At 34.8% G+C, this 27,640-nt stretch overlaps 1 protein-coding gene and 1 long non-coding RNA gene across 3 annotated transcripts in view; one reads left to right on the top strand and one right to left on the bottom strand.

Annotated features, from left to right (window-relative positions):
• The window catches only part of LOC143256623 (uncharacterized), an 80,398-nt gene extending 78,271 nt beyond the window's left edge, over positions 1 to 2,127 (top strand). Inside the window, exon 3 of the long non-coding RNA XR_013031425.1 lies at positions 1,903 to 2,127. This is a non-coding gene — a long non-coding RNA (uncharacterized LOC143256623). The remainder of the gene's footprint in view (positions 1 to 1,902) is intronic.
• LOC143256621 (neuroligin-4, X-linked-like) overlaps positions 1 to 27,640 on the bottom strand; it is a 152,135-nt gene that overhangs the window by 13,843 nt on the left and 110,652 nt on the right. For both annotated transcript variants that reach the window (XM_076514056.1, XM_076514055.1), the window contains exon 3: positions 23,985 to 24,170. In XM_076514056.1, coding sequence (XP_076370171.1) covers positions 23,985 to 24,170 — 186 coding nt within the window. The remainder of the gene's footprint in view (positions 1 to 23,984; positions 24,171 to 27,640) is intronic.

Raw genomic sequence — 27,640 nt, 5'->3', positions numbered from 1 at the left:
AAATCTGAAGCAGATCCTTTGCATGACTGACCATCATGTAAAATTAAAACCAAAATAAAACTGTATTAGCTGAAGGTGACTCCTACCCTGCAAAAAGAACTTATATCTGTGACCCCTATTCCTGTTATCCTATTAAGTGAAATATTTTTAAATTATGACATTCAGAAAATGATTGATAGCACAAGTATTTTTCTGTCACATTGGCTCTTATTTAAGATTGAGAAGTGTGTGTGTCTTCTTATAGCAAAGCCACCTGGGGCTACCAACTGAGTCCACCGAGGGGAATCGAAACCATGATTTTGCGTTGTAAATCCGTAGACATACCGCTGTCCTAGCGGGGGAAATTTAAGATTGAGAAACTACGGTCAAGCACATAAAACGTTATTTCTGTCTTTATAATCTCCATTTTTGAAGAATACGTTAGCTAATATCTTCTACTTTTCCAGAGAAATTATGACATTTTATATTTATGTATTTAAAAATTTGTTTTTGTTGAATTTCGCGCAAAACTACTCGAGGGCTATCTGCGCTGTCCCTAATTTAGCAGTGTAAGACTAGAGGGAAGGAAGCTAATCTTCACCACCCATCGCCAATCCTTGGGCTACTCTTTTACCAATGAATAGTGGGATTGACCGTCACATTATAACGCCCCCATGCTGAAAGGGCGAGCATGTTTGGCGCGACGGGGATGCGAACCCGCCACTCTTAGATTACGAGTCGCATGCCATAACCCACCTGGCCATGCCGGGCCCAAAAATTTGTGAATGGACGAAAATGTTATTTCTGCTGTTTTAGAGGTTATAATTGTAATAATTACTCCCCAGTTATATGTTTATTTGTGTCTTTTATATGCGTGTTGTCATGATACACTTTTAGTAAGAATAACTACATTCTATTAGCGAGTGCAAGTCATCAAATACCCAATATATTTCGTTTGAAAAAAAACCCAACAACATTACTTCATCACTAGTTTTGACGTTTGACAGCAGTAAGCTATAATAGATGGGAAATGTAGAGCTATATTTTTCCCCTTTATTTGAAGGGAGTGTATCACATATTCCCATCTTTTAACTGTTCGTCAAGTTATTTAGTCTGGATAGATTCCAGCAGTATATATCACACTGAAGTAGATAGCATTGTGGAAATAGAGACGAGCAATGGGCACTGTCTTATAGTGATTAAGTGATGTACCTAAACCACAGAGACTCCCAAACTAAGGAGACCGTTTTGAATGAAAACAATTACTATGCTAAAGACTAACTCTATTGTATCATCAATTAAAGTTACCAGGATAGAAGCACAATACAATAACAGAATCTGGTTTAATCATCTATTTTATTCAATTTTAGTTTTGATTTAAACATTATATCACACTTAAAATACTCAAAATGTAATACAAGGGATGTGCTAGGTGTTTTTTGTCCATTTTGTTTAATTCTTAAATTCATGTAAAATATTCATAAGTTTTCAAAATTTAATTTTTATAGTTTTATTTCTAGAATACTACTCAAGAAAGTGGCTAAGTTCCTTTCTCTCTAGTTGCCTATTGTTGTGGATCATTATTTATAGTATCACGTGTGTTTTCTCGTTGGAAACGTTTATGTAAATATGAACTACATACTATATGAAAGTAGACAACGATCTTCTCCACTAGGGGTCAGACAGGATCTTCGAGATGCAGATCGGAACCTGGGGACAATTATGTCCCCGTGCTCCTTTTTTAAAGTCTTCATATATCCATGGTACATTCATGGGCGTATGAAGAATTTTACTGGTGGGCGGAAACCAAATGCTGTGAGAATTTATATTTTTTGAGGTAAAGTGATTTCCTACATTACTGCGATTTTTTGTTAAGTATATTATAAAAATGATAATACATTTTTTTTATCCCATATTTCTCAGGAGTCACCTAAATGACCACTGACCCTGGGACTGCAGCCCCCTGACCCCTTTCTCGTCGGCCCTGGGGTCATATGATAACTTGAAGATACAGTTCTCATTACTTGACTATGAGAATGACCAACAGTGACGTAAGCAGGGCATGCATCCTGACATCATTATTCTGTCTTTATAATTATATATTATTTCAGTCCGCAAGATGTTTTGCTTCGAAACTTCACAGATTTTTCATCAGTAGAGTAGAGGCGCATCTTTCGTAAATACACTTATAGTGATTGTTTTGCGGAATGAATAAATATTGTTTTCATTGACTCTTACAACGTATCCAGTCTCTTTTTTTTACACCATGACATTTCATTTGGGATCAGGGAATTTAGATCTACTCCTTCAAAACATTTTTTTTGCTCAAAACTTGAGTTATTTTACGAATCCTACCCGATTAGTTTTAAAGGAAATCGTTGCACCTGAGTCCTATAATTATTTTTTGGCGTATTTACTCGTCGCTAACTGCTGCACTGGTTATAAAATAAAGTGAGAGACAACAAATCGTGGTATTTCTTATCCTTCGCCAAATTCACGAGAGACTAATGAATAAGGACGACAAGCTTTTTCCAGTAAAACCTGTGAGATCGCTAGCTAGAAGAAAAGTAGTAATTTCACAGTTCAGTATATTTGATATAAATAACATTAACCGGACAAGAAGATGGCAGCACTGACGTAAGCTTAACTCACGAGAAAGCTGACTACAATTGGTTATGTTCGTTTTGAACAAGAAACACGATACGTCATCAGCGATCAAAGAGCTAAAATGTAAGCGAGTCTACGTTTACAAGAAAGTTAATAACATTTTGTTTGTCGCGATCGAAGTTTACGATGGCGGCTAGCAATTTAAAAGGTTTATTTCACTTGGTATAACTCTCTAAACAATAGGAAACATGTCTTTAGATTGTTTCATGATATCTGGATCGTCCTTAAGATCACGTAAGTAGTTGAGACGTTAAAGTAACCCGCTCGCTGACCATTTTATTAGGTTATTTTAATTAAACTTTTGAATGTATTCTTAAACGCTTGGAACGAAACAGACATGACAAAACATTGTATTGTAAATTTCGGATGCAATTGTAACGATCTTGTAATTCTGTCTCTCAAAACACGAGCGAACAACTGAAGTTCCTGTAGTTGAGATCAAACAATACAACTTATTCTGTGAAAACGGAAGACGGAAGACTTTCGAAACGTCGTCCTCTACACTTGTGGCTCCACAACAGGCAGTTGCCGTCCATTCTACAAAGTTTCAACATTAATACTTGTTTTTGACAAATTAACATTTTTATTGTGTTAAAATACAAGATTTATTATTAAAATTTGGTGTTTATTTTATAATTGTACTCCTCTCTGTAAACGCAAATTATTAAAACTTATTTCTTATATTTTTTAATCCTTTTTATGTTTTGAGGAATAAAATAGCTTTCGATCAGCATATGTGAAATAGAGGAACCCCCTAGCGGTTGTAAGTAGCTGAAAATAAATCAGTTAGCATAAAGAACATATATAAAATTTCAAAGCAAACCTTGGGCGGTATTACGTGAAGTTGTAGCAAAATAAACACTTTTCATCAAGATTTACTGTTGAACGATATTGTTCTAAGTGAAAATAAGAATATTTCTAAGCGATTGCTTCTTTTTTACTACTTTTGGACGACTTTGGAAGTATTCCATTTATTTCAAAAGTGATATTTACTTTCCAGGTCATACAAACGTAGTTTATGTAAATGAAATGACCACCAACGCTCATAGAAAGTCACTCGTCACCATGCCATGACAGGTCAATCTATAGGAATTCTTAAAATATATTATTAATAAATAGTGTTAAATACGCTATAATAATACAATTTTCAATACGCAAACAGGCATTTCATGTGATAACTAGAGCCGAAATAAGTTCTCGGTGTAACAGGTTGTATAAAAAATACATTTTGACATTATTTGCCATTTTGTAAGTAATTTAATGTTACCAAAAATTCGATTATTTTGGGTAAAACGGATATGACGTCTCTTTTTGACGTAAAGTATTCATATATCCGGGTCATTAGTATGTGTATAAATCAAGAATTTAACCTTTACACTAACAGCTCTTTTACTTAATATTACTGGAAAATAAAAAAATATGGATGAACTTAATGGAGCAGAATAATCCAGAAAGAGCAATGATAAGCTAAGTGCGGCATCTTGCAATAGGTGAGAATCCATAAACTCAAAGGTTAGTGACAGAAATCTTCCTCCTGCCCATGAATCAGTGCGCAAGATAGTAAAGAAAGGTCTCTGTTGGAAAACGAGATCAACAGGGTATATTTTTACCAAGAACCGTCGCATACCTGAAGTTATTTATGTTGTTCTAAACAAAACATACCAGTCAAGTCACCTATGAATTTTTGTGCAGTCATATTTTTGAAATGGGCCCTAGAAAACCATCGTTCTCATATACTAGATGGCTTATGTAAAACGTGCGGGGAGGAGTGATGTGCTTTGGACATAAAAGTTTTATGATCGAGCGTTTTTCAGTAGACACAACACAGAAGGGTTATTGTCAAGGTTTATGATCGTCAGATAGAACATGAGTGTACGTGACGACATGTATTGTAAAGATGTCGTGAGACTCAAATTGTTTTAGTATAACGTAAGTTATCTTCCTTAGAAACATTTCATCTCTCTTATAAGATTTGACCGTACAGTGATATCTGATGGTCCCTGCTAATGAAGGGTTCTGTAAAGAAACGTACGATGTTTTCTACGTGCTTTCATTAATGCGACGCACGTGATTCCAGAGTTAATTTTCTAAGCTTTACCTCACTGTCTTTATGTTTGTTAAACTCATACACTCTTACGCGATTGCGTGAGCTCATTACTGTTAGAAACAATTCACACAAATAATATATCATGCTGTTTGGGGCTTGGATTAAAAACATACTTATCTGTATCATATTCTTTATTTTTGCATCGACATGAAGGGTTATAATTTTTTCCAGATTGATTTTTTTTTGCCTCATAGTATAATGTCCCAACTGAACCTTGCGGATACATAGACAAAACGTTTTAAAGATAAATAACCAGTTAAAAACAGGCACATGAGAATACGTGGGTTTGGTTGTGCATGAATTATCACGTTTACTCGTGCACATCTATTTGTTTAACATTGCATATAGAATTAGTCCAAAAGGATTTTACGTTAAAACTTAACATAACAACCAGTCTGTTACAACACGAAGATTTGGGGTTACAAGCTCCAGAAACATACTGAAATTAGAATTGAATGTTTATAAATTATACAGAAGAAAATAAATAATACTAAAACATCTTAAGTGATGTTCTTCGTACCCGGCCAGGAATGGCCAGGTGGTTAAGGCACTCGATTCCTAATCGGAGGGGCGGGGGTTCGAATTCCCGTCACACCAAACATGCTCGCCTTTTCAGCCGTGGGGGCATTATAATGTGAAAGTCAATCCCACTATTCGTTGGTAAAAGAGTAGCCCAAGAGTGGGAGGTTGGTGGTGATGACTAGCTACATTTCCTCTAGTCTTACACTGCTAAAGTAGGAACAAATTTGCGCGAAATTCAAAAACAAACATGCCAGAAAGAAAGTCTAACGAAATTATGTTTTTAAATACAATGCTTCACATGTGTATATATTTGTTGAATTTATTATTTAATTTTATGACATAGTTTCTACAGAATGCTTAATGTTTTCGGTGAAGCTAAAAAAAAAGTAGTTTTTATTATAGACGTTTGACTTTATCAATTCTTCATAAGAACAATTGGAAAATTTTCATTGGGGCAAATATGGCCCAACGTATTTTCATGCAGGGCTCAAGATCAAAGGGTCCTGTATTCGAGACGTGTTGTCATTAAATACCTCTGCATTTTAACTGATGAGCGTTTTATAATTAGTCCATTGATTTGTTCAAATAACCGGAACAAAGTTCTCGTAGAGAAAACTGCTACAAGCTGACTGGCCCTTTTCTGATCAGTAGTTTAAAACTAAGTACGATTATACCTGAACCTCAATCATAGGAGTTTCTTACTCGAGATTTTAGCACTTGAACACATGAAGTAACTTTATGGTTATGAATTAGATTGCGTGTATCACCATATGGGAGAATTTGTATGGTAATATACATTTATTTACACATTTGTACATTGCTAAATTTGTATGCATACAAAAGATGGTTATGGGTTAAATACTTCAGAGCAAGTGACGTCACTTTTTGTGGCAGGACACGCACTTTATGCTCATCATGTTTAATAGAAACCCAAATATATCCTAATGCGTTCATTTCAAAATAGAAACGTGGCCTTTAAATGCATCACGAAATACACGGCTAATAGACGGTTTATTCAAAACATTATGTTGGTGTTTTGAAAATTATTAATTTTAAGGTCCTGACCAAGTGTCTATATAATCTCTCTCTGCACGTGTAAATACATTTCTAAGAGCTATCAGCTGTATGTCAGACTAATAAGAGCTATCAGCTGTCAGACAAATTATTAGCCATCAATTAAATTTATCCTGAGATATAAACCAGACCATGTTTTGTATAAATGTTAACGATCACATAGTTTCTGATCCTCTCAGTTAGAAATTAGAGTAGATTATAACATAAAGACGAAATGAATGACGTGCTGCGATAAGAGATAAAACACAACAACACTGACTCTTCCCACAGAACAGGAATGAGAGATAAAACAAAACAACACTGACTCTTCCCACAGAACAGGAATGAGAGATAAAACAAAACAACACTGACTCTTCCCACAGAACAGGAATAAGAGATAAAACATAACAATACTGACTCATCCCACAGAACAGGAATGAGAGATAAAACAAAACAACACTGACTCTTCCCATAGAACAGGAATAAGAGATAAAACATAACAATACTGACTCATCTCACAGAACAGGAATGAGAGATAAAACAAAACAACACTGACTCTTCCCACAGAAGAGGAATGAGAGATAAAACAAAACAACACTGACTCTTCCCACAGAACAGGAATAAGAGATAAAACATAACAACACTGACTCTTCCCACAGAACAGGAATGAGAGATAAAACAAAACAACACTGACTCTTCCCACAGAACAGGAATGAGAGATAAAACAAAACAACACTGACTCTTCCCACAGAACAGGAATAAGAGATAAAACATAACAATACTGACTCATCCTACAGAACAGGAATAAGAGATAAAACATAACAATACTGACTCATCCCACAGAACAGGAATGAGAGATAAAACAAAACAACACTGACTCTTCCTACAGAACAGGAATGAGAGATAAAACAAAACAACACTGACTCTTCCCACAGAACAGGAATGAGAGATAAAACAAAACAACACTGACTCTTCCCACAGAACAGGAATAAGAGATAAAACATAACAATACTGACTCATCCTACAGAACAGGAATAAGAGATAAAACATAACAATACTGACTCATCCCACAGAACAGGAATGAGAGATAAAACAAAACAACACTGACTCTTCCTACAGAACAGGAATGAGAGATAAAACAAAACAACACTGACTCTTCCTACAGAACAGGAATAAGAGATAAAACATAACAATACTGACTCATCCCACAGAACAGGAATGAGAGATAAAACAAAACAACACTGACTCTTCCCATAGAACAGGAATAAGAGATAAAACATAACAATACTGACTCATCTCACAGAACAGGAATGAGAGATAAAACAAAACAACACTGACTCTTCCCACAGAAGAGGAATGAGAGATAAAACAAAACAACGCTGACTCTTCCCACAGAACAGGATATTATTAATTACGAAACATTTCTTCTGATGGTTTTAAACCGTAGCTTACAAAAAGCTAGTTCAGAAAATTGTCAGAGTAAAACGAGGTCAATGTTCATTCCGTTTCCAACAGCAGCAAAATCTTGATAGACTTGAGTTAATGAAACTCAAATAAATGTAATAAGGAAGATGCCATTAGAGATCTAATAATACTGTTACACAGTATAAGTGATTTAATGCTATTTGTAGTTCATGTACAATCTCGAATGATTAAATTAGTAAGTTTATATCTGCCTACAGATCTGAGAGCTATTATTTCTCTCCTTATAATATATGCAAACAATTATTTAACTTCAATCATTCCAACGTATTACAGCATTTAAAAAAATTAGTAATAAAACCAGCAGTATTTTCACATAACTTATTATAAGTATTTTCTGTGACAGCCCCAACATGAAAGCCACTTTGTTGAATAACAATGTCTAGAAGAGAAAATTTAAAACTATTTTCAAATTCCACAGTGAATTTGAGGTTGGAAGATGTTTCTTATTAAAATATTCAGGATAAACTAAAAACGTTTCAAACTTCTTTTATTCCCGATTCTTTTAAATGCAGTCTAATCTAAGTTTTGATCTCCAGTTTATCACATTGCTTGTAAGTTCATTTTCCTTCTTTATACATTATAGTAAACACTTCATTGTATTGATTGTAGGCAGTCTTGAATGATATTTGTTAAACTATTCCTAGATAACTGATTTTTTTTATCTAAGCAGTATTAAAATTCCTGATGAAAACGCTGTTCAGATTGAAGAGTTGCAGCTTGTAATTTCATAAAGTAACTTAAGCAACAACAGTAAGAGAAATTAATCGTAGGCCTATAAGAAACAAAAATATTATACGTTAACGAGAAAAGTTAAAATCAGTAAAACAATAAAATGTTTGTTTTGATCTTTGGGCAAAGCTACACGAGCGCTATCTGCACTAGTCGATCCTAATTTAGCAGTGTAAGACGAGAGGGAAGGCAGCTAGTCATAACTATTTACCGCGAACTCTTGGACTACTCTTTCTACTCTTTTACTAACGAATAGTGGGATTGATCGTTACATTGTAACGCCCAACAGCTGAAAGGGCGAGCATGTTTGGTGCGACGGAAATTCGAACCCACAAAACTGAGATTACAAGTCGAAAGCCTTAATCCAGTTGGCCATGCTAGGCCTAGCTATTTGTTAAGTCAATGAACTAAAATTAATTTTTCTTACACCAACGGTTTATTATGAAAACTTTTATATACATTGTTCTGAAAGAAAACAAAACCACGGAGCAAAGAAGCTGCATTCACTCGCGAACGTGTACATTTTGTTACAATAATCTTAGAACATGAACACACATGAACGTATAGCTAAAATTATTTGTCTTTTTCAGTTATTGCAAACGTACAGTGGAATTATATATTTAGCAATGTTTCTGTTAGGCCTACACAATTTTGTACCGAAGCGATTAACTTAAAGAATGTTACCCGAAACGTTCGAATGATGTTAAAAGTCAAGATACAGACGTAATTTAAATTAAAACGATAAAACGAATCTGTCTCGGTAAACTTTCCTAACTCTTGAACTATAACTATCACTGACTATTGAACTGTAGCAGCTTGTTTTAAAAGATATGTTGAGTAAGTCAATTGGAGTTGAAAAACATATGCTCTGGGCGATTTTCAGAAACTCACGATTTCACCATAAGATGCGTAAAATACGAAAAAAGCATCTTCAAATCATTATTTTGTCTTTATAATGTCGCATTATCAAGTTAATAAAAGGGCACATCTGTTTGTTTGTGTGTGTGCGTAATTGCCACAGCTTCAAGAGGAAAATTCCTAGAAATCTTACATTTTGCACACATAATAAGCGGATCCCGAGGGTGAGTACGTGGGGTTTATTACTTATCCACGTACGAACGCGCGTGCGTAGCCTTATGTGAGGCGAACAAGCGAAAAATCACATAGAAAACTTGTAAACTGGAAAACGTGAACAGTATTTTACTCGCCATGTGATATAAACGTTATATATAAAAGAGAAAGACTAGCGAATGTTGGATCGGGCGTCATCTGGTGGCTAATGTGCCAGGACTGTGAATCCAAGAGTTTGTGATTCGCGACTTGTTATCATGTAACTGCGCTCCCTCCTTTGTGGTATACAAGTGAGAGTAAAAACCCTACTATTAGATTAGACAAGAACAGCTCAATAATTGGTGCTGGATGCTATAGACTAACTTTCTTTCTTCTAGTATATTAGTGAGGAACAGCTAACCGGAGGCCAAGGGGCTAAGACACTCGACTCGTAATCCGAGGGTTAGGGGTTCGCATCCCCGTCGCATATAACGTGTTTACCTTTTCAGTCGTAAGGGAGTTATAATGTGACGGTCAATGTGAAATTCAAAAACAAACATATAAACTGGAGACAAACCTTATTCCAACTACAGTCCTTCATGTCCATGATGAAAAAGCTAAACCTTCAATACGTTTTTCTTGTCTTCGAAGTTTTTGAATTAAAGTCGTTTAAGACAGTGATATAGAAATTATTAAATCTCTAAACATCTTATAATGAAACCATACAATGGAAAATTGTGATTTTATTCGAATAAATAGTTATTTTATTAATTTTAATTTTATGAATACGGTTAACTAGAACACATTGTCTTGAATTTAGACCATGTAAGAACTTGTCATATTCGGCATTTATGGTAAGAACGTTTGGTCAAACTTTTTTCTTCCTTTTCTATGGCACAAGGTCAGATTTACTGAATTCATATGGGAGAGCTCGTATAAGAGAAATAGGCAAAGAAATTTTAGAAAGAACTATGTAATCAAAAGAAAGGATAGAGAAAGGGGTAACACGTTCTCATACCCATCAGAAAACCTATTCATCGAGTGCTACACCCACTTTTCCTTTTGCTTTGTATTTGTAAAGAGAAAGACACTACAAAGCACTGGTGGTGACAACGTACGTTTGTTAGATATGTAGGAGTCTACTTAACGTGGGGACAATAGATACAGCTATAATTTTATGAGACATGTGTTGGTTTAAGCAGAACTATATAAATATAATTTTCGTGAATGTCTGTCTTTTGTTTATTGTGAAATATTTTTAAATAGGTGGAAACGCTAGCAAAACACAAAAGTGAAACAGACTATTCATTGGATCACAGTGCGTAGTATTTATCAGTCGAGATTAGGCAAACAAATTGGATGTTTAGTTTTCAATATAAATTAATTTATCCAATTATCTATCATGTTCTTAGTACATAAATTTTACACTCTATTCATCGTGATATGAAAGGAATAGACGGAGAGCCACATCAACTTTGGCAGAAAAGCGGGAAATTAAAGCATCCAGAGAGGAGAAATGGATCATAATCAATCTTATTATGTATATATATATATATATTAAATTTATGCTTGCTTCGTGTATATTTACAAAGGTCATAGGATCTAATCTTTCATTCGTAAAGGATAAGTAGGTATTCTAGTTGTGATAAGATTGATTGCGCAACATTACGTATTCTACAGAATTATAAACGGTTATTTTTTTTTACGTGGCACAGCGGTATGTCTGTGGACTTACAACAGTAGAAACCAGGTTTCGATAGCTGTGAAGGGCAGAGTATGGATAGCCCGTTGTGAAGCTATGTGCTTAATTACAAACAAAATTTTCGTACTTCTGATGTGCTCCGTAAAATAAACCTTTTTTTGTTTTATCTAAACACTACATTTAGTAAGTTTATATGCAAAAACGGCTCGTTTGGGTTGAGAAAATATTTTCTCAACCCAAACGAGCCGTTTTTGCATATAAATTTCTCAACAAGTGGGTTTCTCGACATCACTGACTACATTTAGTAAGTGTTCTGATTAAATAAGTATAGGAATTCGTTATTATTGGTTTTAGTGTTCAATGTTCCACAAATTAATTTTGATTGATTAAGCAGTATTTGCATAACACTCCAGTCGGTTTGACACTTTATAACGCATTTTTACACAGGTTTCATAATATTTGATGTGTACTGTTCTGATTTTGTTCGTGTGTTTGTTTTTTGAATTTTGCGCAAAGCTACACGAGGGCTATCCGTCCCTAATTTGGTAGCGTAAGACTAGAGGGCTAGTTATCACCACCCATCGCCAAATCTTGGGTTACTCCTTTACCAACGAATAGTGGGATTAACCATAACTTTATAACGCCCCCACGGCTGAAAGAACGAGCATGTTTGGTCCGACGGGGATTCGTACTCGCGACTCTCAGATTACGAGTTGAGTGCCTTAAGCACCTGGTCATGCTGGGCCGTGTATTATTCTGATTTGATTAATTATTTTTTAACACGCTATGAGTTTTTTCTTTAATTGTTTTTCTGTTATAGATAATGGACACCGATGGCTTGATACCTGCTCGCGGTTTGTACATAATAGTTGTTTGTATTTTGATATACTTTACAAGATTTAGCATGTATTTCGTATGCAACACGTGCTAAATCTAGTATAGTGTATCTATTCCATTGTGTATGTGTATTCTACAATTATAAATACAGCTCTTGTTAAGATGCATTTTGTGGCTTGTTGTTTGAAATCTATACATTAAGAGATAGGGAAAGAAAGAGAAAAAAAAATACGATAATTGTTTTTCTTTATGAGTTGTCTCTTTCGAGTATGAGACAGAGTACACAGATGGCCTTGTTCCGATCTTTTTTTTTCTTTTGAAAGCTGGTTTTTCCTGTGTTGTTCTTACAAATTATATGAAATCGATTTGCCACGTTCTCTATTTTTGATGTTGTACGATACGAGTGTGTTAACTTTTTCTTATGGCTGTGGTGATGTCTAGATTCCGAATGACCATGTGGAGAAACGAAACACCAGTGATAAAGGAAAATATCATTCTTTGATATGACCACGCCCCTTTCTACTGTCTGTAGAACTTATTATTCGAACTTTATTGCCTTAACTTGTCAAATATGTTCATGCTATACGTATTTGTTTAAGCCTAAAACATTAAGCATAGAACCAAGTTGGTTGGTAAAATCAGAGCTCAGATTACGAAGTAACAAATGATTGATGGATTGGAGTTAAGAACAAAGCTACACAACGGACTATTTATGCTCTGCCCATCACAGGTATCGAACACCCGGTTTCTAGCGGTGTGAATCTGTAAGCATGTCGCTGTACCACTGGCGGGGAGGGCACTAAAAATGATAAAATGTGCTTTGGAAGGAAGAGACATTTGCAGACTTAGAATCCATACATTGATAATGATTTACAATGCTGTTTGCAGAAATGCGTAATTAAATACATGCTCAAGGTTTTTGAAAGACATAAAAAATCAAATACGTAAAGCTTAAAAAAATACATTTAACGAAAGTAACTAATGTTATCCAACTGATAAGCTTTTCTTTACTTTTGGATATGAAAAGACACATTAATGTTTAGTTTGTAATTATAATTATGTTGATTATATTACTGACGGTTAACTTTAGCTTTACAATGAGCATTTATAAATGTAATGCAATATGTTTAATAATAACTCTAATACCTACTGTAATACAGCCATGTATTTCCACTTAACATTCCCCTTGATTTATAGAAATTAATAACAAATGCACTTATGCAATTTTATGTTCTTCCGCTTTTCTAATTAATTAGAAACGCAGTGTTAGGGGAAAAACATTATCTTTAAACACATACATTTACTATACAGAATGGTTTAAGAATTTAATTCGATTTTACAGCATGCTTACAAAAAGTCACGCAATAGTTAGAAGAGCAAATAAACACTCTCATCAGTGAATAAAATGAAAGCAGTAGAAGTGTGCCTGTGTGTTTTTCTTATAGCAAAGTCACATCGGGCTATCTGCTGTGTTCACTGAAGGAATCGAACCCCTTTAGCATTGTAAATCCAAAGGCTTACTGCTTTCCCAGTGGGGGTGAGCATGTTTGGTGTGATGGGGATTCGAACCTGCGACCATCATATTGTGAGTCGAGCACCCTAACCACCTGGCCATGCCAGGCCCATACGTATACAGCAGTAAGAAAATTCGTTTTGTTTGCTCCTAGTGGTACAACGGTATGTAATCTGAGAGTCGCGTGTTCGTATCTCCGCCACAGTAAACATGTCTCAGCGTGGGTGCATTATAATGTGACGATAAATTCCACTATTAGTTGTTAAAAGAATAGCCCAAGAGTCGGCGGTGAGTGATGATGACAAGCTGCCTTCCCTCTAACCTTACATTGGTAGATTAGAGATGAATAGCATAGATAGCACTCGTGTAGTTTTGTGCGAACTTCAAAACAAAACAAAAAACAAAAACACTATTCAGTGTTACAGGTTATTGTGAAGAATTAGCTAAAGTGATTTCGACATTTGGTAGAGTAGTTCAAAAGGAACTTACGAAAAGTGGACTAGTGATTGGACGAAAGGTTGTCAGTCTTTTCACTTTTATTTAAAAGTCGTAAAAGAAATTTCAAGTCAGGGAAAGGGCTGGAAATAAAATAAATTAATACGACGACGCCTAAAACGAAAATGATGTTTGATACCATGCATAATAAGGGTACACTTTCTATTTTTTCAAAGTGTAAACCTATCATCTTTCTAGTACTTAAAAATGTTAATCAATAAATAAATCCTTTTTACATCTTTGGTGCCTGTCTATTCAGTCAGTTGTTTTGTCATTCTTAGTGAAGCATATTATGGTTAGACCATACTTAAAGATTACGTCAGATTTAGAAGCCCAGCATGGTTAGGTGGCTAGGACACTCGATTCACAATCTGAGGGTCGTGGGTTTGAATCTCTGTCACATCAAACATGCTCGCCATTTCAGTAGCGGGGGCGTTTTAAAGTGACGGTCAATTCGTTGTTCAAAGAGTAGCTCAAGAGTTGGCGGTGGGTTGTGAAGACTAGCTGCCTTTCCTCTAGTTTTACCCTGCTATATTAGGTACGGCTAGCGCAGACAGCTCTTGAGCAGCTTTGCACGAAATTCAAAATGAGCGAACAATCAGATTTAGAAGCTTTCTTCGCACACATATATATAGTCTTATTTTTGTAACTGAACATCACCTGATGGATCAGACATACCAAAATATATAAGGAAGTTTTAAATCTAGAAAATTCTCACCAACCAGTCGCTTGGAAACATTGTGATAAAACCGTATTTATCACTCGGAGCACACTGACTGCGATAATAGTTTCTACTTCTATTGATTTTTGTATATTTCAGAATTAATGTAATATACTGTAGTATTCAGTGGAATTCGTCACTTTTAGTGTGTGAAATGAACACAGAACGGCGTTTCATTCTAAAGCACTTTGACATTTTCAAAACGCAAGTTTTTCGCGCACCGAAACTGAACATTGTTGAAGCCGAGTCCCTTAAGTTCTACGTATGCAAAAAGTAAAAGACAATTTACATCTTGATTGAAAGCAGAGAACCGCAGTAATTTTTAGAAATCAGTGCATGGTTGACAACACTTCAGAAAATGTAGGCAGATTGAGTCATACAGGAATTCTTGCCTTGCTAAAGAATGAAATGTATAATATTTTACAATGTTTTCTTATCGATTTTTAGGGTTTATTTTAGGTAGCAGAGGTGAACATAAAACAACGTGTCATTACAGAATAATGATAAAAAAAGACATTAGATTACCAAATAACGTTAAATCTACCTAAAATATTTAATCTTTATAAGAAATTACATTAATTTTGGGGTCAAGGTGAAAAGATTTCAGATTTCTTTTATATGATCTCGAGAATGTAGGATATTTTAAGAGGATATGTTTTTCGTTCTACATATGTAATAGACTTAATACTTGACAATACTGGAAAGTCAGCAACAGAGAGAAAACAAAAATAGTTTTAAGATACCAACGTAAAAAAATCTCCAAAAACTTCGAGGCAGTTGTTATATAAAATTCATTTAAAGCCAAACCGATGTTTCTAAGTAGTTCAATCTGTGCTCTGACTTACATTAACTTGATTGCTTAGTGTTAGGACTAAGAAGGAATTCTTTGAGAGCTCTTGTTGCTTCATGACAAGGAGTACATAAGAGTCACTGTAAAACCTGAAATAGACCTAAATATAAATATTTCTCCTGTTCTGCGTTGTTTGTTTTGTTTTTAATAGATATATATGTGCAAGACATGATGAATCACAATGCAGTCGATTGGTTAATACAGTTCAGTTGTAAGAAATGCTGAAGGCAGTTTCTCTCTCTACTGTAAAGTTCTAATTGAATTTAAAAGTGGAATAAAACGTATTCAAGCCTTTTTTTTTTTTTGCTTTGAAAAACCACCTTGTAACTTTTAAGTAGCTGCATTGTTTAACTTAAATATTAGTGGAAAAGCCACAATTATTGTGTTTAAGTTTATTTTTAAAGTGATTTGGTCCACTTCAGTAATTTAATTTTATCAGTCATTTCTCATAACAAATACACAGTAACAATACAATTCGAACCCGACACTTGAGAGAGAGCTTTCGTTTTGTTATGAATGTATAACAGTACTTTTGATAAAGCAACTTGTTTTTACGGAATCTGAACCATCGTCATCAATTTCTCTAAGCGGTTTCTTTTTTGTTCTTTTGACACATAATATTTCTACTGATATAAAGCAAAATCGCTATTACCACAATAACAAATTTTTTATATGACAAAAGAATCCTGAATAGCGGGATTGAGTTATTGAGTTATAACAAAATATATTATGGAGACACAGGTCGTGTACGTGTTTACTGAAGACATTATATTTATTTAAAAAAAAATCCAGGAAGTATTTTAGAATGTATAAAATAAAATTTAAAACCGCTGTTTATTTTCTTTGTGTAATATGTTTAAGTTAAATAAAAAATAACTAGGATTTATGTTTCATAACTTACGAAGAATTGTGGTAAAGAAAATGTTGGCCCGGCATGGCCAAGTGTGCTAAGGCGTTCGACTCGTAATCCGGTTTGCGACCGGAATTCGAACCCGCGAACCCGCTCTTTCAGCCATGGGGGCGTTATAATGTGACGTTCAATCCCACTCTTCGTTGGTAAGATAATAACCCCAGAGTTGGCGGTGGGTGGTGATGACTAGCTGCCTTCCCTCTAGTCTTACACTGCTAAATTAGGGACGGCTAGCACAGATAGCCCTCGAGTAGCTTTGTGCGAAATTCGAAACAAACGAACAGAAAGTGTTAATTTGAAAAGATCAACCATTTCTAACAAATATATTCGAAAAGAAATATCAGAACATAAGGTTATAGGTTTTAACTACCACATCATTCACTAACACCCATTCAGAAGACATTTTAAAATTTCATATATTTTATAACAGCGTACAAATAGTAAAAAAAATGGCTAATAAGAAAATTATGTTTATTGTAGTAAACAGAACATTGCTAATGTGCCTGATTCAAGATGTAATTTTCTTTCAATTTGTCAAAGCAGGAGAACATTTCGAAGGAGAAATTTATATCTCCTTTGATGAACTCAGAACAACAACAATAACTTTTCTTTTGAGTGTAACACAAATAATATATATGTGCATGGTGTTTAATATTTAACACTGACTGCAAATGAATGAATATGAAAACTGCTGTTATGTGTTATAGATATTTATCAGCTTCTCAAAACATGTAGTGGAAGTTTTAACACATTAAAAAGCAAGTGTTATTGTTGACAGAGATAAAGTTATAAAATACGTTATTAGTTTAAACCTTAATATTCTTTAATGTACAAGAAACCTGCAATAATTTAGTACTGGAGTTTCGTGACTTAAATTTTCAAGACAAGAATAAACAATATTATGAGAAAAACACAACACTGCGTTGTTTTGCTTTTGTAAGGAATCATCTTTGGGTACGTATTTCCTAACTTCTATAGGAGATTATAACTTAAATATTGTAATACGTAAAAACGTTTTTTCTTTAATTACATTAGCTTTATAAGCGTAGTTTGTGTTTTTATCCGGTAGCTGGCTTAAATAAGTAAATATAATTATTTTGAGATAAAACGCTTGGTTTTTGACACCATTTAATTTTTGTAACTATTTGTTACTGGTTATGTTTTAACCAGTAGCATAATTTTGTCATCTTTATTAAGTTTTAAACGTTTCTTTCCGTGCAAGCTGCCATTATGGTTTATTTAAAAATCCATTTTTAAGAATATTCTGTTTGTTTGTTTTTTTGAATTTCGTGCAAAGCTACTCGAGAGCTATCTGCGCTAGCCGTTCCTTATTTAACAGTGTAAGACTAGAAGGAAGGCAGCTAGTCATCACCACCCACCGTCAACTCTTTTACCAATAAATAGTGGGATTGACCGTCACATTATAACGCCCCCACGGCTGAAAAAGCAAGCACTTTAGGTACGACCGGGATGCGAACCCGCGACCATCAGATTACGAGTCCCACGCCTTAATCTACCTGGCCATGCCGGGCCTAAGAATATTCTATATTTCGTTAATGTGCCAAAGGTTATATATCTCTTTCGCGAGCGTTATCGTAAAAACATGAAACACAAACTTGTTCATCAGTTTCAAATCTTGTGTATTAATATATTTCAACAATAAAACTATTGTACTATTATAATTAATTTGCTTTAGCATTTGGTAAGTATATAATATTGATGAATATATTGAACTGTATGACGTAACATGATCCTCTTCAGATCTTAATTTTCAAACTCAAGTAAAAGAAACACTCAAATGTTGAATTAATTTCACTACTAGCATCCCAATACTTCAGTTAGGATAACATAACACTTGTAAAAGTTGAAACAAAATGAAAAAAAACAACACACTTCTGGAAATTTATAAAAGGCCAAAGTGGGTCAGTTTTCCTTTTTAATTCGAGGCACAAACGTACAGATTAGTTTTTGTTAAATATTATTTTTTCTTTTTTTTGCACACTAACATGCTCGTTAACAATCAAATATTATAAAGCATTACTGATGTAATTTGAAGTAAATTTATACTGTTTCTCTTTAGGTTTTAAACGTAACAGCGCCATATTTTTTATGAATTAAAGTTTGATGTTTAGTAAATTATTATTCACAAATAACATACTATAAGTTGTTTATTCACTATTTTACTGTTATATTCATGAGATACATAAGCCATTGTTCAGGCCACGTTGAAAAAATCCAAATATCATCTAATTCCCCTAGAAACCCAAATTTGGGCCTGATTACTACTTGGGAGGATGACCACTTGGGATAAATCGGGTGATGATGGCACTATTACTTTCACTTCCCTCCTCCAGTAGAACAGCGGTACGTTTCCGGACTTATAACGCTAGAAACCGAGTTTCGATACCCGTGGTGGGTAGAGCACAGTTAGAAGCTGTGTGTTCAACTGCAACTAAAACGTTGGATATACGTTTTTCGTACACATATGTCGTTCTGAGGTATTCTAAATAACGCTCACATCGTAACAAATGACATAATTTTCTATGGTATTCTGAAAATACCATACTTACTTTTTATTAAGGCACTCGACTCGTAATCCGAGGGTCGCGGGTTCGAATCTTCGTCACACCAAACATGCTCTTCCTTTCAGCGATGGGGGCGTTATAATGTGAAGGTCAATCCCGCTATTCTTTGGTAAAGGAGTAGCCCAAGAGTTGGCGGTGGGTGGTGATGACTAGCTGTCTTCCTTCTAGTCTTGTTTGTTTTGGAAATTTGCACAAAGCTACTCGAGGTCTATCTGTGCTAGCCATCCCTAATTTAGCAGTGTAAGACTAGAGGGAAGGCAGCTAGTCATCACCACCCACCGCCAACTCTTGGGCTACTCTTTTACCAACGAAAAGTGGGATTGGCTGTAACGTTATAACGCCCCCACGGCTGGGAGGGCGAGCATGTTTGGCGCGACTCGGGCGCGAACCCGCGATCCTCAGATTACGAAGCGCACGCCTTAACTCGCTAGGCTATGCCAGGCCATCCTTCTAGTCTTATATTCCAAAATTAGAGGCGACTTGCGCAGATAGCCCTCGTGTAGCTTTGCGCGAAATTCAAAACAAACAAACAAACTTTTATTATTATTATTATCTGGTATGGTGAACTCATATTATGCCTACATTTCAACGTTTCAGCTTTTATTTTATAATTTGTTTGTTTCAAAATACAAATCTCATTTGGATTAAATAATTTATATTTGATTCAGTATTTTTTGATGCATAGTGACGTTTGAGTGCATTCGCAACGTAACTGGAAATCCCCTAACAATCTGATTTCCTCAATTTTCCGGTTCTTTGAATCACAGCTACTTTCAACATTTTGAGCTCAATAATTCTTTTAGATACATGCTGTTGAGAGTCTGATGACGGTTAGATCGAGCATGCCATATGAGATTAGAGGATCCGATGATTTAGGTTCCAGACATGGTACTACCAAATATGTATTGCATTTTAAACTGTAGGTAAGTTGTAAGTGTTCCAATCAATCCTGCTACACTGTTAAGATTGCTCCTTTAGGTTACAGGCGTTTGATTGTCTTGCTCTAGAGTCTCTGGCCTGACAGTTTAACCCGTTGTGTGAATACGGTGTCTGTTCGGATGACAAACAAACTCATGAACACAACGATTTTATTACCAACAAATTCTATTTTCTTTCGTAGCTTGCAAAAAAAAAAAAAAAATCGTGGTTCATAATAGGGATCGCACAAAAATCTTGCTCAAACACTACTTGAACATTCAGGAAAAAAACACACCTTAAATACCGATATAATCTTGAAACTACACTCGAAACTAAGACCATCAAAACATTCATAAAAAGCAAAATGAATGATTTCACGATTACAGGCGAAACCCAAATTTGCTCATTTGTTTCACATTGTTATTATTGTGAATATTATTGTTTAAATAGCCTAACCTGTTTGGTATTTTGTACCAAAACTTAGAAAGCCATACTACATGAAGCGCTGCGAATGCTCGTTATTTTATATTGAAAATTATTAATCTGCGTAGTTATAAATACACAATTATGTATTTCTTAATATGTTGTTCTGAGTGACCGATTTTGCACTCGACACGTCTTAAATGCGTGTTAACTCGAAACCTCAGTCATAAAGCCATCTGGTACAGTAAATAACTGCTATAAGATTTGGTTTGTTTTGAATTTCGCGCAAAGCTACACGAGGGTTATCTGCGCTAGCCATTCCTAATTTAACAGTGTAAGAGTAGAGAAAAGACAGCTAGTCATCACCACCCGCCGCCAACTCTTAGGCTACTCTTTTACCAATGAATAGTGGGATTGACCGTCACATTATAACGCCCCCACGGCTGAAAGGGCGAGCATGTTTGGTGTGGCGGGTGATTCGAACCCGCGACCCTTGGATTACGAGTCGAGTTCCTTAACCACCTGGCCATGCTGGGTCCGTTTTATAAGATACAGACGTATTTGGTTTATTTGAAAAGTCTGCTTTTCTACTGATAAAATTTTATGTGTGCTTAGTTGGGAATGTGTATTTTTTACAGACAGATAATGGCCATTATGTGGCCATATATGTACATTAAAAACCAACAATTAGAATAATTCAAAACTAAGAATTTAAAATCTAAAAATATAGATCGCAAAAAATAGGCAAACAAAGCTGGAAATCTACTGTTAACAATTTTATGATGCTACGAATGCCTGTTATGAGTCCATTATAAAACTATTGCAAATGATATGTACTGTAGTATGGGTTTGGATAGGAGTTAAAAAAAAAAGAAACAAACAAAAACAACAACAAAATTTTAAAAAGTAGTTTTAAATTTATTTTGAGACTTCTTTAATTTTGTCATGCTGCAAAATTTACGAAGTCCTTCACTTCCTGACCCCATAATATCAGATGCTTTCCTTGCGTAAGCATTAGTTGGAAACTAAAACTCGTGAATTTTCTAGCGCATTAATTGGAAATTACTAGATGATAGGTTCCCGATTTGGCTATTGTATATCGTTTTTCCAGTTGCTATTATTCATTATTACTCGAGTGTGCGGTCTCTATGTGTATTTCCACGACTATATTTCAGCAAGTCTTTAACACTGGATGATTACCATAGCATATTTCCTTACTCTGTACTGGAATGGTGAAGGCATTTTCAGTATTTATTTCCACTGCATATAGCACTATTTATTACAACTATTACTGTTTTTAAATAGTTAGTGTTACGGTAGTGATTGTAAATATTATCGATAATTGGTGAGTTGCACTAAATATGTCAATGTTGTCTGTCTTGCACTCATTTTTTGTGTCGCCTTATTTTGGTAAACACTTGTTGTACAGCAGGATGGTGAAGAACAAACTTATTAGTCATACAGATCTAACAAGGTAAGCATATAATTGCATTTCTTAATAGTGTATTAATCTGTGTTGCATTATATTAGAATAAACATTATTCCATTCTGGTGAGATTCAGTTGCTGCTGCTCGTCTTTTGTTACATTAGACCAGTGGTTCCCAAACTTTCTTATGCCCCGCACCCCTAAAAACTTTTAATGTTCTCGCACCCCTCACAGTAATTATTTATTTAAGAATAAAGATGAAGGTGGTCAAAACAAATGTTATCTCGCACCCCTGGTTGGGAACCACTGCATTAGACTATGACAATGAAGGAAGCTAGTGTCTAAAATTTACAAGTACGATAGACGAGGAGTCAAAATAGGGACTTGTAGCTTGATAAAATAATGTAAAAACTATTTTCAGTATCGTTTGTTTACTTTTTAGAGTCTGTAGATGTAAGCTTAAAATATCGTCTTTGGTTTTTGATTTAACTAGTTTTTGTATTGTGTTGGCTATCCTTAATCTTCCTTTTTAAATTAACAAATTATATTAACCTTGGATGTATTGATTGCTATTATTTTTGTTTTAAGGTAAGCATATTTTTAATCTTAAAAACAAATTTTTGAAGACCTCTATGTTGTAAATGTGATACGAAGCAAGGTAATTTATGCCATGTTCACCACGTTAAAGGATTCAACGTATTTCCTCATACCGGATCTTTACGTGTCTCTAGATTGTGAAGTGAAACTCGCCAGTTCACCAAGTTTCAAGATCCAACATATTTGCTCACAAGTAAAAGTACCAGTCCTCCGATACGTTAATCCATCCATTTAAATTATTTCTTGGACTATAAATCAGTTAATTGCGTTGCACTCTTGGTTTCACTCCGAGCCAAAGTTCTGAGCTAATTAAGTCGCCCACTACAGAAAGTAATTGTTGAAAATTTCAGTCATGCTAAGATAAATATATATTTGTATTCTTTATGTTACGTCACATTTTGAACTGTGAATGACAGTGTGACTAACTCCTAACGACTTACTATAGAATGTCCTGCTTGAGAAATAAAATTTGGCATCAGTGTTATTCACGCATGCTCTGTCGTCATTTCAGAAGTGAATGTTTAACTTTGCCGTCGTGCATAACTTTTCAAATGGGAGACAGACGAATGCTACACAGATAGCACAGTTCAGAATATATGTTATTTTTAATCTTTAAACACCTCTAAACTGTGAATGTGTTGCAAAACATATTAATTTACCACGTTTTAGGTTCAAACTTATCTACTACTAACTTGAAGTTGTGGTAAAAAAAAGCAAAAAGACTTGTAAAATCGCAAAATGTGAAAGTGAAATTTTGTGTGTATTTCCTCATGACCTAATGAACCCCCATACCAATTTTGGTGACGATTTGTTCACACCCTGCGATGTATATGCATGGACATACAACAGACAGTACTATTATATTTTTATAAACGGCGGAAAATGCATTAGATCTGCGTGCGATGTATTCATGACGTCATACCTGCACCTTAAGAACGGAGAGAAATAAAGTGCTCCTTGACAGGAAATGGAAGCAAAACAGGAAAATTGTGACCCCTATTGCAAATCTACGTGCACACAGGATAAAAATTTCGCGAAGTTAAGGGTTACACATTGCGTAATAAAAATGTTTGCCAGTATCATTCAAGCAAGAGTTTCATTATAGTATGATAGTAATTAATAGTTTTAATAGATATTTAATTAGAAAAAATTAAAATTTCGTTTAAAACTTAGCTTTCAGTTTTAGAATTTGCTTTAATTTCTGTTCACTGATACTTGTATAGTAAATCAAAGGAAGAAAGTAAAATATGGGGATTCGGTCAAATGTTACCATGAGATTTGCATTCTTTTCTTATCTAGTAGTTTTCTTTTTCAAACGAGAACCTTTCATTTTTGATTATATTTATGATCACGCCTTAGAACAACAACAATGAAAACAACGTCAGTAAAACTTACATGTCGAAATTAGACATACCTTTAGCCATGGGAGTTATCATTAAGATATTAGCACAAGCAGCTCCTTGGCCATGACCAAATACTGTCACACTGTGACGATCTCCTCCAAACCCATCAATGTTTTCTTGTATCCAATGAAGAGCTGCAACCTGGTCCATGAGGCCATAGTTTCCCCGTGCAGAGCCCTCTGTTGACGGAAAGAAACCTAAAGCCAAAAAACATTTCTCTTCATTGACCACTTGGAGTTAGTTTGGTATTTGAGTCGAAACCTTCGAATAAGAACATTTAACATTTTATGAGATATTTTCTCCTCTCTAAGACTACGAATTTTACCTTTATATAAATAGAGTCGATATCTAAGAGGATTAAAAAAATCATTATAATGCCAGCAAATAAATTAATATTTAATATCAGTAAGATGTTTCACCTAAATATCAAACCTAGAAGTTAAAGTGTGCTTGGAATGTGATCAGAGAGCTCATGGAAGTTGTCGCAAAAAGCAACTTGTTTTTGGTAGGGTGGCTGTACTAAACGAGTGATGACTAAATCCTGTTATTTGGTTAGACAAGAGTAGCATACACATTGGAGTCGTATATTGTTTGCTTCATTCTAATTTATATAGTTAAACAGTTACTGACTGTTTTTGCTTATATATTTAGCTCTGTTTAATTTTACGTGTAAGTTATGAAACAAAGCTCTGAAATAATTAAATGGCAAACTCAATGAAAGTGGTACAGTTCTATAATATTAACCATTTATTAACAATGAAAGTGGTACAGTTCTATAATATTAACCATTTATTAACAATGAAAGTGGTACAGTTCTATAATATTAACCATTTAATAACAATGAAAGTGGTACAGTTCTATAATATTAACCATTTATTAACAATGAAAGTGGTACAGTTCTATAATATTAACCATTTAATAACAATGAAAGTGGTACAGTTCTATAATATTAACCATTTATTAACAATGAAAGCGGTACAGTTCTATAATATTAACCATTTAATAACAATGAAAGTGGTACAGTTCTATAATATTAACCATTTATTAGCAAGTGTGTGTGGTACAGTTCTATAATATTAACCATTTATTAACAATGAAAGTGGTAGAGTTCTATAATATTAACCATTTATTAGCAAGTGTGTGTGGTACAGTTCTATAATATTAACCATTTATTAACAATGAAAGTGGTACAGTTCTGTAATATTAACCATTTAATAACAAGTGTGTGTGGTACAGTTCTGTAATATTAACCATATATTAACAATGAAAGTGGTACAGTTCTATAATATTAACCATTTATTAACAATGAAAGTGGTACAGTTCTATAACATTAACCATTTAATAACAAGTGTGCATTCCTATTAACCAGTTAGTATTTAATAATTTGATTCATTATTGTAATGTGAAAAAATAAGAAAAATATTTCATACAATTAAATAATTGAAACAAATTATATTAACGGCGGTATTTAACAACAAATTAAACACCCCCCGTCAGTAGCATAGAGGCTTGTCTACGGACTTACGACTCTAGAAACTGGGTTTTGATAGCCGTGTTGGGCAGAGCACAGATAGCCCATTGTATAGCTCTGTGCTTAACTTCAAAGAAACACAACAATAACACATATGCCTAAGTCCATATATTTAGAATTTGAAAAATATGTTAATGACTTGGCCACCAGGAGATTTTTATGTTAGAATTATATAAAGAACGTGAAAGGCAGGAAATGTAATTTTAATAATTAAAGTGATGTAATACTAGATGCAACCATATAAGATGATTTTCAAAACGAGGGTCGAAGCATACTCGTGGAAGAATTGGACGACTCTTTGTGAATACACGTAGGATTAGACTTAATACAGTACAATGTTAATGAAACAGCAGAAGAAACGTGGCAACACAGATAAAACCGACAAGCAGTGCGACACAAAGGAAATTTCATCTTTAATTTGAATGCAAATGAAGAACTTGAGAAACTTTCATTTGTGCTAATAAGAAAACATAATTATTAGACTGATAGCTAATACAGCGTTTCTCCCTGCATTATGGAGGTCTGTGCGGTTTAATGGTGTTCTAGGCAAACAAAATGTAAAAATAAATAAATATATATATATGTACACAGTAATGGAAATAATCATGGAGACACACAAGCGACACGCATGTAAGTCACAAGCAACAAATAATTGGAGTTAGATAAGGAATGTATTAATGAAACAAGAAATTACAGCAGAAAATAGAAGAGGAAGATAAAGACGTTATATAGTGCATAAGCACTTGCTTTACAAAGAGCATCACATCCTAATTTCATGCTTTCCAACAGCTCATCCGTGCACAATTGTGGAATACTATTCGAAATGTAGGAAACTGCTTCCTAAAATTAAGCAAAAACGTATACTGTCATTCTGACTTGTTCAATCTCTGTATAAGCCCATACGACCACAACAGTGTTAGTTTTTGCAATTTGTGTTAGCCAAGCCATGTTTGTGAGTACTAAATCAGTCTATTCACCGTCAAACTGCCCTTTCACCTTGTATGTCTGGGATCACCGACTTATTCGAAGGTGAGTTCTTTCCCAGTGTGTCGCATTTCCGATCGTATGGAAAGATGGAACAAAATCGGGATGTACTGATCAATAGTCTGTGTGTCACCGGTTTTGTGTAGACGATCAATTCTGTCATTGACTGAAGTTCAACCTCAAACGAGTTCTGATTCCTCATCATACGTTACTGTAGACTTTGTTCATTGAGTGTAATACTATCAACCTCTATGTGTCAAATAATCCCGAGCGCCCCCTCCAAAAAGGACCCGACATGACCTGGTGGTTAAGACACTCGAATTGTAATCTGAGGTTAGCGGGTTCGAATCCCTGTCACACCAAACATGCTCGCCCTTTCAATTGTGGGGGCGTTATGATGTGACAGTCAGTCCCACTATTCGTTGATAAATGAGTAGCCCAAGAGTTGGCGGTGGGTGGTGATGACTATCTGCCTTCCCTCTCGTGTTCGCTGCTAAATTGGGAACAGCCAGAACAGATAGCCATCGTGTAGCTTTGTGCGAAATTCAAACCAAACCAAACAAACTGCCGTCGAATAAATTGTCGCAGCATGCTCTACTGTAGACGATGTTCATTGGGCGTAAGACTATTCTCCTATCTGTCATCAAACAAGGTGTCGTTTATTGTTGTTGAATAACTGAAACGTGTGCACTTCACCTTTGTTTATTCCACTGTGTGGTAATCTAATGATAATTTTAATCTTTTGGCTTGTTTAACTCTTCTCAAAAGCAACGCTCGAGCAGCTACACATACGTCCATTGAGATCACTTTGTCCTGATGCGCATCTTGGTGTTTTTGAAGTGATCTTTATAATTGTGTTTACAGTAAGGTCATTTAGTAAGAACTTCTATCTCTAAATAACAAAACCGGAGATACGTAACTAAACTTCTGGAAAGTTTTGAATTTCTATCTTGACCACTTCTCCTTTAATTACAGGGCTAGTTTCATTTACTATCTTCAGAGTCTTGCGTACATTGTTCATTCACACGGACTATCCTTGGTCATCTATAACTTTAATTTATACACGTTTAGTACGCGCTATTTGAGTCATGGAAGCCATGTATGGATCACACTACTACTACTGGGCATAACATAACTGCTTGCACCATTATA

Source organism: Tachypleus tridentatus, chromosome 7 (assembly GCF_004210375.1).
Source record: "Tachypleus tridentatus isolate NWPU-2018 chromosome 7, ASM421037v1, whole genome shotgun sequence".
Classification (NCBI taxonomy): domain Eukaryota; kingdom Metazoa; phylum Arthropoda; class Merostomata; order Xiphosura; family Limulidae; genus Tachypleus; species Tachypleus tridentatus.
This window is presented reverse-complemented; position numbering and strand designations above follow the sequence as displayed.